Source organism: Palaemon carinicauda, chromosome 13, assembly GCF_036898095.1.
Source record: "Palaemon carinicauda isolate YSFRI2023 chromosome 13, ASM3689809v2, whole genome shotgun sequence".
Taxonomy (NCBI): domain Eukaryota; kingdom Metazoa; phylum Arthropoda; class Malacostraca; order Decapoda; family Palaemonidae; genus Palaemon; species Palaemon carinicauda.
Genome location: NC_090737.1, coordinates 31,359,306 through 31,374,417, shown reverse-complemented (window position 1 = coordinate 31,374,417; position 15,112 = coordinate 31,359,306). Strand labels below are relative to the sequence as shown.

Below are 15,112 nucleotides of genomic sequence, written 5' to 3'. Positions count from 1 at the left end.
TGGCTAATTAAGTCATTAATACCAGTGCCTCTCGTTGCCCGATTTGCTATGAAAATATGATATTTCCATAACAAAATAAATTTTTGAACATACTCACCCGCTGGTTGTATAAAATAGCTTTAGTCTCTGAGGTCCGGCAGAAATTCAAAAACTGGCGGCAATCGCAGATAGAGTAGCCAGGTGTACACTAGTGCCCTCACGAGAGATATACAGAACCATTCCATACTTCACCAGATCTTCCATGCCCATAGGTCTCTAGAGGGGAGGAGGGTGGGAATAAAAGTTATATAACCAGCGGGTAAGTATGTTCAAAAATTTATTTTATTATGAAAATATCATTTTTAAACATTAAACTGACCCGCTGGTTATATAAAAATAGCTGATTGACACCCTTGGTGGAGGGTTAGAAACAGTAACCTTGTTGGAATATTACTTAAGAGTTAATTAAAACAAGCTTAACGGTTCGTACCTGTTAAGGAAGCTGACTTCAATGATTCTCTGCCTCATTATGTCTGCTATCCTTATGATATCCAGCAGTCCACCCAGGGGGCTGAAGATCTCTAGGAGCTGTCAAACGGGTAAATAACCTCTATGCTGACAGGACCTCAACTAACACCCTTGTTCTGGGCGCTCTCAAGGAACAAAGTGACCACCTGACCAAATCAAAGATTGCGGAAGATTGTCGACCATCTCCACATACAACCATAAAAATATATAAAATTTCCAAGAGAAGAAAAAGGGTACTAGGGATTAGGGGAACGTAGTGGTAGATCCTTCCCCTACTACTGCGCTCGCTGCTATGAATGGTCCCAAAGTGTAGCAGTCCCCATAAAGAGTCTGGACAAGTTTCAAGTAATGTGAGGTGAATACAGATTTACTCCTCCAAAAGGTTGTATCCATAATGCTTTGCAGAGAACGATTTTGTTTAAAAGCTACAGAAGTTGCCCCAGCTCTAACATCATGAGTCTTTATTTTCAGCAGCTTAAGGTCTGCCTCACCACAGTGTGAGTGAGCCTTTCTAATTAAAAGTCTTATAAAAAATGATAGGGCGTTTTTAGGCATAGGTAACGCAGGCTTTCTGACTGCGCACCAAAGAGCTTCTGAATTGCCTCTTAAATCTTTAGTTCTGTCCAGATAGAACTTCAGTGCTCTAACAGGACACAGGACTTTCTCCCACTCTTCACCAACCATATCCGAGAGGTTAGCAATCTCGAAAGATAGTAGGCCATGGATGAGAAGGACGTTCATTTTTGGCCAGGAATCCAAGTTGCAAGGAGCATATGGCTTTTCCGTTTCTGAAGCCAATATTCTTGCTAAAAGTGTGAACTTCACTGACACTCTTAGCTGTTGCCAGACTTACTAAGAAAAGAGTCTTCAAAGTCAGATCTTTAAAAGAAGCCGAGTGTAAAGGCTCGAATCTGTCACTCATGAGGAATTTTAAAACAACATCTAAATTCCAGGCTGGTGATTCTTGTTGACGCTTCTTAGAAGTTTCAAAAGATCTGAGCAGATCTTGAAGGTCTTTATTATTTGAGAGATCTAAATTCCTTTGTCTGAAGACAGCTACCAGCATACTCCTGTACCCCTTGATGGTCAAGGAGGAAAAGTTGTGCTTTCTTCTAAGGTCTAAGAAGAAATCAGCAATTTGTGTTACAGAAGTACTGGATGAAGAAACTGATTTAGCTCTACACCATTCTCTAAAAACCTCCCACTTGGACTGATAAACCTTGATGGTAGAAGTCCTCCTTGCTCTAGCGATAGCCCTAGCTGCCTCCTTCAAAAATCCTCTAGCTCTTGCGAGTTTTTCGATAGTCTGAAGGCAGTCAGACGTAGAGCTTGGAGGTTTAGATGGTTCCTTGCCAAGTGAGGTTGTTTGAGAAGATCTATTCTCAATGGCACCCTTCTTGGAACGTCCACCGACCATTCCAGTACCTCTGTGAACCAACCTCTTGACGGCCAGAGGGGAGCCACTAAAGTCAACCTGGTTCCCTCGTGAGACACGAACTTTTGTAACACCTTGTACAGCACTTTGAATGGTGGGAACGCATACACATCCAGGTGCGACCAATCCATCAGGAACGCGTCTATGTGTGTCGCTTCGAGGTCCGGAACTGGTGAGCAATATGTCTCCAGCCTTTTCGTTTTTGAGGTCGCGAACATGTCTATAAGTGGACGACCCCAAATCTGCCAAAGTTTCTCGCATACATCCAGATGCAACCTCCACTCCGTGGGTAGAACTTGATTCCTCCTGCTGAGGCTGTCTGCCATCCTGTTCTTCTCTCCCTGTATGAATTTTGTAAACAAAGTTACCTTTCTTTCTTTTGCCCACACGAGAAGAGTCCTTGCTATTTCGTAAAGTGACCTCGAGTGAGTCCCGCCTTGTTTAGCTATGTATGCCAATGCTGTGGTGTTGACGGCATTGACTTGTACTACTTTGTTTAACACTAACTTCTTGAAACCTTTGAGAGCCAACAGGACTGCCAACAGCTCCTTTTGATTGATGTGGAGGCTCCCCTGTTCCCTTGTCCACAGACCTGAGATATCTGACTTTCCCAGTGTTGCTCCCCACCCAGAGTCCGAGGCGTCAGAAAACAACACAAGGTCTAGGCTCTTTTGCTCCAACGAGAGACCTTCCTGAAGTCTTCTTAGGTTGTTCCACCACTGGAGGCACTTTCTTATCGGTTCCGTAAGGGGAATGCTTTCCGTGTCGAGGCTGTCCTTTTTGTTCCAATGGAAATTGAGATGGAATTGAAGAAGCCGTAGGTTTAGTCTTCCCAGAGAAACAAACTGTTTTAGTGACTTACTGAACAGATGTTTTTCTTTAGAAAAGCACAAAGTTTTAGGAGAGCTAGCTGTATCCTTGAAGGTGACGGAAAAGCTTGAAAAGCCAGACTCCGAATCTCCATCCCTAAATAGAGAATCTTCTGGGATGGAATCAATTGGGACTTCTCTGAGTTCACAAGAAGTCCTAGCTCTTCTGACAGACTCAATGTCAGACACAGATCCTCCAGACAGCGATTGAAAGAGGGAGGTCTTAGGAGCCAATCGTCCAGGTACAAGGAGGCTCTGATGCCTCTTGAATGGAGCATATTCGCCACATTCAACATGATCTTCGTGAAGACTAGAGGGGCCGTGCTGAGGCCGAAACACAAGGCCCGAAACTGGAAGACCTTCTTCCTGTACATGAACCCCAGGTAACACTTGACACTTGGATGGATTGGGACATGAAAGTAAGCGTCCTGGAGGTCTAACGAGACCATCCAGTCGCCCTTTCTTACTGCTGCAAGCACAGTCTTCCGAGTCTCCATAGAGAACTTTGTCTTCTGAACGTAGTCGTTGAGGATACTTACATCCAGGACTGGTCTCCATCCCCCCGAGTTCTTGGGAACCAGGAATAAGCGGTTGTAAAACCCTGGTGATTTAAAGTTTCGCACCCTCTCTATTGCTTTCTTTTCTGGCAAGAGAGACATTTGAAGATGCATAGCCTGCCCCTTCAACTCCTCCTTGTATCTGGGAGAGAGATCCACAGGGTCTAAAACTAACGAAGGTTTCATAATGAACGGGATCTTGTAACCCTCCTTTAAAACACGAACGAACTAAGGGTCAGCTCCCCTTCTCTCCCAGGCTTGCCAGAAGTTGTTTAGCCTGGCCCCCACTGCTGTCTGAAGGTGAAAGCAGTCAGACTCTGCTTCGGCCAGACCTAGAACCTCTCCTTCTAGACCTTCTCCCATCGGGTCTGAAGCTACCCCTACCGACAGACTTTCTACGAAATGGCTGTGATACGTGAGGAAAGGAAGCATCTTCCTTCGGTCTACGGCTGGTGAAGGAAGTTGGAAGAACCTTCCTTGCCATCTTGGAGACTAAGTCGTGAGTAGCCTTCTGGGTCAAGGCGGCAGCAACTTCTTTTACTAGCTCCTGAGGGAACAGAGAAGGAGAAAGCGGTGCAAACAGCAATTCCGATCTATGAAATGGAGTGACCCCCATAGAAAGAAAAGAGCACATAGTTGCTCTTTTCTTAATGACCACGGCTGTGAACAGGGCTGCTAACTCATTCGAGCCATCTCTAACTGCTTTATCCATACACGACATTACATGTATAAAGTTACCAGTGTCAGGATCCTTCAGTGCAGACGCTTTCTTCACCAAGGCTCCCAGAGTCCAATCGAGAAAGTTGAACACTTCGAATGCTCTGTAGATACCTTTGAGGAGATGATCAAACTCGGACATCGACCATAAGATCTTAGTCCTTCTCATGGCCAAACGACGAGGAGAGTCTACTATGCTTGAGAAGTTGCCTTGGGCAGAGGCAGGAACTCCCAAGCTGAGAACCTCTTCTGTCTCGTACCATACACTAGACTTGGAAGCTAATCTGTCCGGGGGAAAAGCGAAGCCTGTCTTTCCTAGGTCTTTTTTAGATTGCATCTAAACACCCATTAACTTTAATGCTCTCTTTGAAGAACGAGAAAGTACCATCCTAGTAAAAAGCGTATTCTCGCTGTTTTTCCTAAGGTAAACTCCGAAGGAGATGAACGTGAGGCTAAGGGAGCAAAATGATCCGGAAATAACTCCGTAAAAACCAACATAATCTTTTTAAGGTCGACAGAGTGTTGAGGTTTCTTATTCTCTTCTTCCTCCGAGACAACATCCAAGAGTTCATCCGGAGAAAAGTGATCATCTGGTTCTTCCTCCGTAAGAACTCCAACCGCCGTAGCAGCATCTTGTTCAGAAAGCTGTCGCTCGCGAACATGAGAATCAGCACTGCGGTGGCCGCGATCAAGACGTTCAGTATGGCTGACGTCCACATGACATTCGTTAATCTTGCGCTCGACGTCACGTCCGACTGCATGTCGAACAGCATCTGACTGACGTTGGACGTCACGGTTTGCTTGACGTTCGACGTCACGGTTTGCTTGACGTTCGACGTCACATGCCTGTCGCTCGTCATCACGTTTAGCTTGACGCTCGGCGTCACGCTTAGTTGCCTGGCGATCGTTGCCGCACTTGGAAGGTTGACGCTTGACGCCACGCTTGGTAGCTTGACGTTTGGTATCAAGAGAAGCAGGAACTCTACGAGATACAGAAGCCTTATCACGCTGTTCAACATTGTGTTTGCTGGTTGGCCGCCTGTGTGACAACACGTCATGATCAGAATCTTGACGAACCACATTTTTGCTAACAGCAGGCTGATAAGACTGCATAAAGGATGAGAGCTGCTGCTTCATGTTTTGCAGCATAGTCCAATTAGGATCAACATGCGGTGACACAGGTAAGAAACTTCGATCGCGAACTCGCCTTCCTCATCGCTTACATAACGCTCCAAGTTTTCAGAAGACTGAAACCAGTCTGACGGAAGGGGCGGTGCATGTACCGTAACAGCAGACACAAGAACAAGATCCGTATCAGTCTGAACTAAACCTTTGTCAACTTCTGACATCCTATCAGGACGTTTCGCTGGAGAACCTTCGACAGACGAATGAAAACGCTCTGGACTGTCCCAATGGCTACAGCCAGGCGCTTGCGGCAATGGATCGCGACGCTGAGCCACTACATCTGCTTTCCTCTTAAGTGGTCTGGAAGCATGACGCCAACCCTTGCTGTGCATAGCGTCATCCGAAGATGAAGATAACAAACTAACCTCACCTTTCCCATGGTGAGGGTGAGCGTCCTGCGATGTGACAACAGGTACGCTCGAGGGGACGTTTGCGCAAGCGATAACGCCTCTCGTTCCCTTTCGCCGATCGACATTCCTTCTCTCATGGGCCATGGAGCTTGGAAGAGGTCTAAGGCTAGGTGAACGACAGGCTCGAGCAGACGCACCCTCCACATCACTAAACACATTAATTGCACTTTTTACACTAACACTTTTTAACTGGTTCACGTCGGACATGAGCTGGTTTCTGTCCGCCGCGAGAGATTCTACCCTTACTCCAAGGGCTTGAATTGCAGTCATCATATCTTTAAGTGTAGGTTCAGATGAAACAGCATTGGGATCTGAAACTACCACTACAGGGGAAGGATTAGGTTCAATGATACGGGAAGTGGATAATTCTCTAGATCGAGAAGAACTACGCCTAACTCTGTCTCTCTTTAATTTACGAGAGTAGCGGTCAAAACCTAGCTACTCACTCTCAGACAATGAAACACATTCTTCACATCGATCCCCCAATTCACAAATTTTACCTCTACATTTAGAACATATTGAATGGGGATCTACAGCGGCTTTAGGAAGCCGAGTCTTACACCCTTTCACACACTTCCTATATGAAGGAGAAGGGTCGGCCATATTGAAAAGTTAAACAGAGATAAAAAATAAGCAAGGGTCAAAATAATCCAAGTAATCCAAATTAATAAGTATTCAAGAGAATCCGAAAGCAAAATCCAACAAGCGAAAGCCAATAACCAAAAACAATGTACATCACCAAGATAACTGTCCAAAATCCAAGGTAGTTAGCGAGTGAATTCCAAACGATGTTGCCAGCAATGGCGGCAGAGAAGATCTGATGAAGTATGGAATGGTTCTGTATATCTCCCGTGAGTGTGCTAGTGTACACCTGGCTACTCTATCTGCAATTTCCGCAAGTTTTTGAATTTCTGCCGGACGTCAGAGACTAAAGCTATTTTTATATAACCAGCGGGTAAGTTTATTGTTTAAAAATCACACATTTCAAGTAATTTGTATTTTTCCTAACAGTACTTGCCTCAAACTACTTTCTTAGGAGAGTCTGGGAATCTCCTTAATCACCGACCAAGAATTTTGCGTAGTTCCCCCTCTCTCCGCTACCTCGCAGGGGCGCTCCGGGGCGGAAGGATACTCGCCCAGGGGCGACCCTGGGTCAGCGCGTGGGGTCGCGCTTGTTAGTCAGTAAGCGTATGTTTAAGTCCTCCTCGAACTCCTGTAAGATACTCGGGGTAGGATGTGAGGGCCATAACCCGAAAGTAGTTCGAGGTAAGTACTGTTAGGAAAAATACAAATTACTTAAAATTTGTGATTTGTTCCAACACGGAGTACTTCCCTCGAACTACTTTCTTAGGAGACTTATACTTTAGGAGGAGGGAGTGGCTTACAGTTCGGAATATTCGAGACTTACTGGGGTACATGACCTAGATAGGAGACTAGGTCTGGACGCCCAGGGAGAGGTAGGAGAGTAGGGGAAAGCACGCAAAAGTCTACCTTATGTACAACTCACCTTTTATTTATAATCCAGACATGATGTGTCTCAACGTCCCATTCTCTCATGTAAGGATGGGGAATGAAGGATGGGGTCTTGGGAAAGGAATAGAGGGTAGCAAGGAAGGGGGGATAGTAAGGAGGAACCTGTGTCGCTTGCGATTACCTCCCACGGGCTACCCTGGGGCCCAATCTACTAAACCTGTTGCATAGCTGAAATGACTGGCCTGATGGAGAAGGCATCCAGGGACTTCCTCGTACAGTCCTTGAGGTAATGGGCTGTAAAGGTGGACTGCCTAGACCAAGTGCCCGCCCGTAAGATCTGGCCTACTGCCATGTTGGTGTCAAACGCTAAGGACGTGCTAAGGCCCCTAATATCATGGGGTCTCGGGGTCCCAGGCACCGTGGAGCCCTCAATCTCATAAGACCTCTTTATCACCTGACACAGCCAGAAGGATATGATGTTTTTAGAAACTGCCTTCTTGACTGAGCCTGTGGACACAAACAAACTCTTCACGGCCGGTCTGAGTTTGGCCGTCCTACTAAGGTACTTTCTGACAGTCCTTACGGAGCACAAGAGCAGGTCTTCTGAGTTGTCCGAACGCGGAATAGCCGGGATTGAGAATTCTTCGAACCTAGGGTCTGCAATTGCAGGGTTCTGGGTCTTTGCTACGAACTCCGGCAAGAACTTGAATGTCATGTGGGACACCTCGAAGGACAAACAATGGAGCTCACTCACTTGTTTCGCTGAGGCCAGGGCTAGCAAGAAGACGGCTTTGAGGGTCAGATCCTTGTCCAAAATATCTTTGAGTGGCTCGAACAGGGGCCGTGAGAGGGGCTTGAGGACCTTGGCTACATCCCACTGGGGGACCCTCGAGGTGCGGGGGTCACAAGTTTGCTCAAAGCTCCTGATGAGCATAGAGATATGATGCGAGGTGCCCAGGTTGAAGCCCTTGAGTTGGAACACCTGGCCCAGGGCCGCTCGAACTCCCTTGATGGTTGGAATGGAGACTCCTAGGTCATCCCTCAAGTGTACTAGGAAGTCCGCGATATTGTGGACCGAAGCGTCTAAGGGCCGCAGATTCTGAGTGGCACCCCACTTGACAAAGGATGCCCATTTCGCCTGGTACACAACGCAAGAAGACTTTCGCAGATACTCCGACATCCTATCCGCTGTTTTGTCCGAGAAGCCCTCCTTCCTTGACAGGCACTTGATAACCTCCACGCGTGTAGCCTTAGCCCATGAGGGTTTTCGTGCACCCTTTGGAAGTGCGGTTGACTTAGCAGGTCTTCTCTTGCCGGTAAGGGCCACGAAGGAAGGGTGGCTAGGTCCTGAAGATCCACGAACCACTCCCTCTCCGGCCACCAGGGCGCTACCAAATTCATCTCTGTGGACTTTGACTGTCTTAGCCTGTTGAGAACCTGTCTGATTATCCCGGAGGGGGGAAAGGCGTAGACGTCGAGGTTGTCCCAAGGGTGCTGGAAGGCGTCCTCGAAGGCTGCCGTTGGATCTGGTACTGGGGAGCAGAATACGGGGAGCTTTGCGTTGAGCATTGTGGTGAATATGTCTATCACTGGGGAGCCCCAACGACGGAGGACTTCCTGTGCCACTTGGGGGTGAAGGGACCATTCCGACCCTACTACTTAGCTACTTAGCCTGTCCTGCTTAGTCCGTCCGCCAGGACGATCCTTTTTCCGGGGATGAATCTGGCCGTTAGGAGAATGTCGTTCCTTTCGGCCCACTCTAGGACTAGAGCCGTGAGGTCGCACAACTCCCTTGACCTTAATCCTCCCTGCTTCTTGATGTACGCTACGACCGTGGCGTTGTCGCACATGAGGGCTACCGAGTTCCCCCGGAGGAGATGGACGAAACTTACCAATGCCCTCTGTACTGCCATGAGCTCCAGAAGATTGATGTGCCGGGCCTTTTCCTCCACTGACCATTTCCCCTCCGCTGTTTCCTCGAGGAGGTGAGCTCCCCACCCCTCCTTCAATGCGTCCGTGAAGAGCAGCATCTCCGAAGGAGGGGAGCTGAACGGAATTCCTTTCAACGTATGGCTTCTGTCGGACCACCAGAGGAGAGCATCCTTGGAGGAATGGGACACCGGGACTATCTTTTGCGGGGACTCTCCCACTGACCAGAGGTCTTTCAGGTTCCATTGAACCGGTCTGAGTTTGAGCCTGCCCTGAGGAACCAACTTCTCCAACGAGACTAGGTGACCCACTAATCTCTGCCAATCCTTGGCTCTCATCGGCATACCGGCTAGGAACGGTCGAATCACCTGGTCCAGGTTGTCTAGCCTCTCCTGGGAAGGGAAGGCTCTCACCAGCTAGGAATCTAACACCATCCCCAGGTACATCATCCTGGTGGTGGGGACTAGCTGCGATTTTTCGAGATTGCTTGTTATCCCGGGCTCCTTGCATAGATTCATCAGGCAAATGCCTTGATCCTTTAAGGCTACCTCTGAGGCTAAAGCGGCAACCAATCATCGAGGTACCTGATCAGTCTGATGTCCTGCTTGTGTGCCCAGGTCGAGACAAGGGCGAAGACTCTCGTGAAGACTTGAGGGGCTGTCGACAGACCGAAGCAGAGGGTCCTGAATTGAAGAGTCTGGGAGCCCCACTTTACTCTGAGGAACTTCCTGCTGGAGGGGTGAACGGGAATCTGAAAGTAGGCATCCTTGAGATCCAGGGACATCATAAAATCCCCTTTTCTCAAGGCTGCCATCACCGCCTTCAGCATGTCCATCTTGAAGGAGGTTTTCCTGATGAACTTGTTCAATGTCGAGAGGTCGATTAGTGGTCTCCAACCTCCCGTCGCCTTCTCCACCAGGAAGAGCCTGCTGTAGAAGCCCGGTGACGGCTCGTGTACGGGTTGCAGGGCTCCTTTGCTCAGCATAGCCTCCACCTCTGCCTGCAGTGCTGTTTTCCTCACCGAGTCGTTGGGAGCCAACCATCCCGCTCAGTGTTCAGGGATCAACGGAGGCGGCTCTGACAGGAATGGAATCCTGCATCCCTCCCCGAGAACAGTCACCGTCCATGGGTCCGCCCCGTTGTCCCGCCATGCTTGCCAATAATGTTTGAGGCATACCCCCACCAGGGGCATAGGAAGGTGTAGGGGGCCTCTCTCCCTATCTCCTTCTAGGGAGGCGGTTTGACCGGCCTCTCCTTGACCCTGAGAACTTGGGTCTATAGGCAGCTTGAGGTTGAGCACCACTACTCCTGGAGGGCCGAGGACACTGGTGCCACGAAGAGGTGGAAGCCTCCTGCCTAGCCGGAGGCGTAGGCGGGTAGGCCCCGTCCGCTGGAGGTCTCCTCACAGGGGGTCACCTTGGCAACTGCTGCCTGGGCTCGGTTGACCCCTTCAGCTTGCCGACTCTCTCCATCGTCTCCGCCAACGTCTGGAGGGGGAACACCGTTTCACCCCAGACGGGAGAGTTCCTCAGGAACTTCGCTTCTCGCTCGGGGAGCCTGCAGGGTAATCTATTCAGGACAGTGTCTCTTCTCCTCAGAACCCAGTTGGCCATCTGGATAAGGGACTGGAAAGTCAGGAATTTCATCGCCTTGCCCCCCGAGCGGATCTATTCTTGCAGAAGAGCCTGGTTGTCCGGAACTGAGAGGTCGTGCGAGAGTTGGAAGCCTGCCAGCGTACAGGCCCATCAATCCAGCCAAGAGGTAACATTTACGATGTCCTGAGCAGTGACCTCCATCATGGTGGCCTCCGCTTGTGAGAAGAACACCGGAGCGTTCAGGCTAAGCTCGTCCGAGTTGCCCTGGTTCAGGGTAACGACCGCTTCCTCCAACGTGCGGGGCCCTGAGTGATGACCGTCAGGCACATAGAACTTTCTCTGGGTCTTGAGACCCGGTAGGAGTTTGAAGGAGCTCTGTGCCCTCAAAGTATTTTTCGGTCCTGACACGTAAAGGTCCACGTGCTCCATCCCCATGGCAACATCGGGTGCTAATGGCAGGGTCAGAGACGGTTTCTTCTGGACAGGGTTGTCTACCATCCTGCCCAGACCTGAGAGCCAAGTTCGTTCAGCTGTTGGTCGAGGCTCGTCCAACCTATGGTGCCATCGGATGAGCGCAAGCACCTTACGATAAGACGAGACCTCGTCCGCAGAGCACTCACCTGAGTCCACTGCCTCGTCCACTAACTGTACCTCCGCGTTGCAAGGTTCCTCGAACGCGGAGGGATCCGTGGGCGCGGAGGCCTCCCTCCCCTCCTGGTTGGGTGATGGACCGGCTGCCTCCGTCACGGGTAGAGCCGCCAGAGCGGAGGTAGCCGTCATGGGTCTACCCCCTCCCGGGCTCACCCGGATGGCGCTGGTTGATGGTCATGGCAGCGGCGAATCCCGAAACTTTGCCGGGACCGCTGCAACGAAAGATCCTGTGATTGTGCCGCTGGGCTTAACCCGCGGGAGTTCCCTACACATTAGTGGAGCCGCCGACTTACTAAGCCGGGGTAACAGAGAGTGTGCCAACGGCTGCACCCGACGAGCGGGCGGAGCTGAAGAGACACTGTGCAGGGAAACGGGAGCGGATCCAGCAGCCACCGAGGCAGGCGCTGAAGCGGCAACAGACCTGCTGGATTCCCGACGGTGTCGGACAACGGTAACATACCGCTTCCTCGGTGACAACTTCCTACGTTAAGTCTCTCCTCGAGGACCTCGCCCTCTTCCTGGGTGGGCTGTCACGTGGGCTTGATCTCCTTCTGGAATGCTTCCTCTTCCTCCTGGAGTCCCGAACACTGTAACTGTCCGATGAATAGGACTCGTAGGAAAATTCGTCCGAAGAATAAGAGGAAGCTGATTCCTCCGTCTCTATCACAAGCCTCCAGGGGAATCTAGGTCTGGAACTCGGGGTCACGGGCTCCATGAAGACCGGCGGAAGCGTGGCCGATGGTGCCGGGGGTGAACAGATGATGGGTCAAGGGGCGAACCAACCCTCGATTTCCTCCTCCCGCCTCAAGGGGGACCTGAAGGGCATCCTAGGAGCGGTCCATACGATGGAGTCGGGGTCCGAGGAGCACGTGGGCCCCCTTTCTTTGTTCTGGCCACCCCCGGAACCCGCTGAACCTGAAAAACACTGTTCGGGCGTGGGAGTGGGCGCTGATTCAGCCCCCTCCCACACTGAGTCTTCACTTAAGACGGGTTGTGCGGCCACCAGGCCTTCGTCTATCACACACACTCCCGCCACACTAGCAGACCCCCCACTTGTCTGCAAAGGCCCCTTGTTCACAGAATCCCTGACATCAGACTCATGTGGGACGGCAATGGGCCATTTCCCCGAAACGGACTTACCTCGTCCCCTACTTTAGGTAGGGGAAGGCGAAGGAGAACCCCTCTCAGACTGGGCCGAGGGCGACATCAGCTGTGAAGAAAGACCTGACTTCTTCGGCGACCTCTTAGAAGCCTTCTTCTTCTTCTTTGCGTAAAGGGTCCAATGAAGCTCCGGCCATGACTCGCACTCAGGGCACGTGGAGGCCGGGGAATACCTCTTCCCCCGACACGAGGAGCACAAGGTGTGTGGGTCGCCCTCGGGAGTCGAGAGCCAAGCCCCGCAAGACTTACCAGCTTGGGGCCCGGAACAGCGACGCTGAGATTCCATGGTAAAGTCGAACGCAAACGACACAAGCACACAAGGGAAAGGTGAAGAACACAACGGGAACACGTGGTACACAAGAGAAAGGAACACAAGGGAACACGTGGGACAAGGTAAGGAGAACACAAAGGAACACGTGGGACACAAGGTGATCGGCTGGGATAAGAGAGAGAGAGCGGCGAGATGTAATCAATGCCGCGACCAGACGCTTACTGACACAAGCGCGACCCCACACGCTGACCCGGGGTCGCCCCAGGACGAGTATTCTTCCGCCCCGGAGCGCCCCTGCGAGGCAGCGGAGAGAGGGGGAACTACGCAAAATTCTTGGTCAGTGATTAAGGAGATTCCCAGACTCTCCTAAGAAAGTAGTTCGAGGTAAGTACTCTGTGTTGGAACAATTGGCTGTTACTACATCCCTCTTTTCAAGAACCCAGATGGTCCACTGGTTTGCAAACTAGTGGGCTAGAGAGGCATCTACCTTCACCCCTGACAGAACAGGGTCCATAAAATTTTTCTTGTTCTCATGATTCGACAGATTCTGAGAAGAAGCAAAGAACTGTAAGCCACTGTTCCTGAGCAATAGTCCAACCAGGTAGTTGCTTGGAGGTTTGCCATTGCCATAGTTTCCATAATAGCAGCTTCAGAAGTTGAAAAGATTGTGGGCTGAGTCCCTAGCCTCTGACTGATGTTCCCCGAGTTAGTTCTGTAACAGCAACGCTATTGCCCGCACATGGATTCTCCATTCCAACGGTCACATAACAATCTACAAAAAAAAAGTAAATATAGCCCAATTTGTCACACCAAGAGTTTGTCCTAACTACTCTTTGTGGCTGAAGTTAAAGTGGCTACTTAGGTAGCTGGCAGGAAGGCGGGGCTTCCAAGTCACCTACCAGTAACTACCAACACTTCATTATAAATTCAAACGGCTGAGTTTTCAGTTTTCCTGAAATCATACTCCTATTAAAGGGTGAAGGTTTTCATTTGTGTAGGAACAAGTGACAGATTAATATTCAATAGACTTATTTTTATGGTACTGTATACTTTACCAGCAAATCAGAAGTTAACATTTGTGATAAAATTTTATGTAGCTCCAACAGAGAAGTATTGAAAGGAAAATATTTACAAATAACATTGATAAAAGTTAACAAATATAACAAAGAGATCTTACTGACATACCTTTCAATATTTTTCCAGCATCATCTTCTGAATGACAATCCGCCTTTTCTAATTCTTCCATATTTCTTCTCAGTTTGTGATAAATGGCTGAAGAATACATTCGGTCTATGTACAATCCTGATTTATTTTAAATTTTCCCATCATCAAGGTTTCTTAAAGGGTGTAATGTGAGCAAAGGACACTTGTTTTTATAATTACCTGTAAAGTAATAACCAGTTTCAAATACAGTACTGTACACTGATTTCCCAAGAATAATAATTATTCACCATAACCTATCAAAATGTATAAATATTACTACTGTATACAGCTTATGGGTTCATATGAAATATTCTATCCTTATATTACAAAAAATCAGTTCATTTTATCACAAAGCAATAACTTAAATATTACCATTGTAGTTTTAACATCTTGTGTGCTTACGAGCTTTTTTCCAATGGCCCTAAGAAAGAATCATCATCTTTTAAACCTACCCCTACCGAATTGAGCAAGATGACTACAACACAAAAGGCAAAGGTGCTGAATAAGTGTGAGCTCTGGTACCCAACCCCCTCTTTAATTGAGGCGAATGCTTTGAGGATCATTGCATTAAGTCAGAAAAAGACAATGTTCTTTGACACCTCTTTCTTGGTCATGTCCATGCTAACAAAAAGTCTTTGACAGTCAGTCCTGAGGTTATAGTCCTTTACAGATAGTACAACAGAGCCTCCTACGACACAAATGCATCTCTTCTCAATTACCACATGGCCCTTCATGGTGAGAGGGGATGGAAAAGGTCTAAAACTTGGGATCATTCACCGACAGATTCTTGGTTTTGGCTACGAATTGTGGCACAAAATTGAAGTACACATCCTTCCACCCAACTGTGTGGGTGTGACTAAATAAGAGTGTCCTTGTAACTCACTGACTTTCTTTGCCGATGCTAAGGCTATTAAAGGGACAGTCTTCAGAGTCAGCTCCCTATCTGATGAAATCCTCAAAGGCTCATATGAGGTATGCATAAGAGCACTGAGGACATGGGTCATGTCCCACTCCTGGGGCCTGAGGTCCCATGGTGGGTAATAATGCTCAAAGCTCCTCATGAGCATAAACAACTCCTATGAAGCAGAGAAGTCTAGGAAAAATCTTATGACCTAATTGAACGATGATGCCAAACATTAATATCGATCA

At 49.0% G+C, this 15,112-nt stretch overlaps 1 protein-coding gene across 4 annotated transcripts in view; it reads right to left on the bottom strand.

Annotated features, from left to right (window-relative positions):
* Positions 1–15,112, bottom strand: part of LOC137652260 (uncharacterized) — a 106,850-nt gene that overhangs the window by 70,350 nt on the left and 21,388 nt on the right. For all 4 annotated transcript variants that reach the window (XR_011046231.1, XR_011046232.1, XM_068385528.1 and 1 more), the window contains exon 2: positions 13,946–14,143. Coding sequence is in view for 2 of the 4 variants with exons in the window: in XM_068385528.1 (XP_068241629.1) it covers positions 13,946–14,045 (100 nt within the window). In the remaining 2 variants the exon portion in view is untranslated. The remainder of the gene's footprint in view (positions 1–13,945; positions 14,144–15,112) is intronic.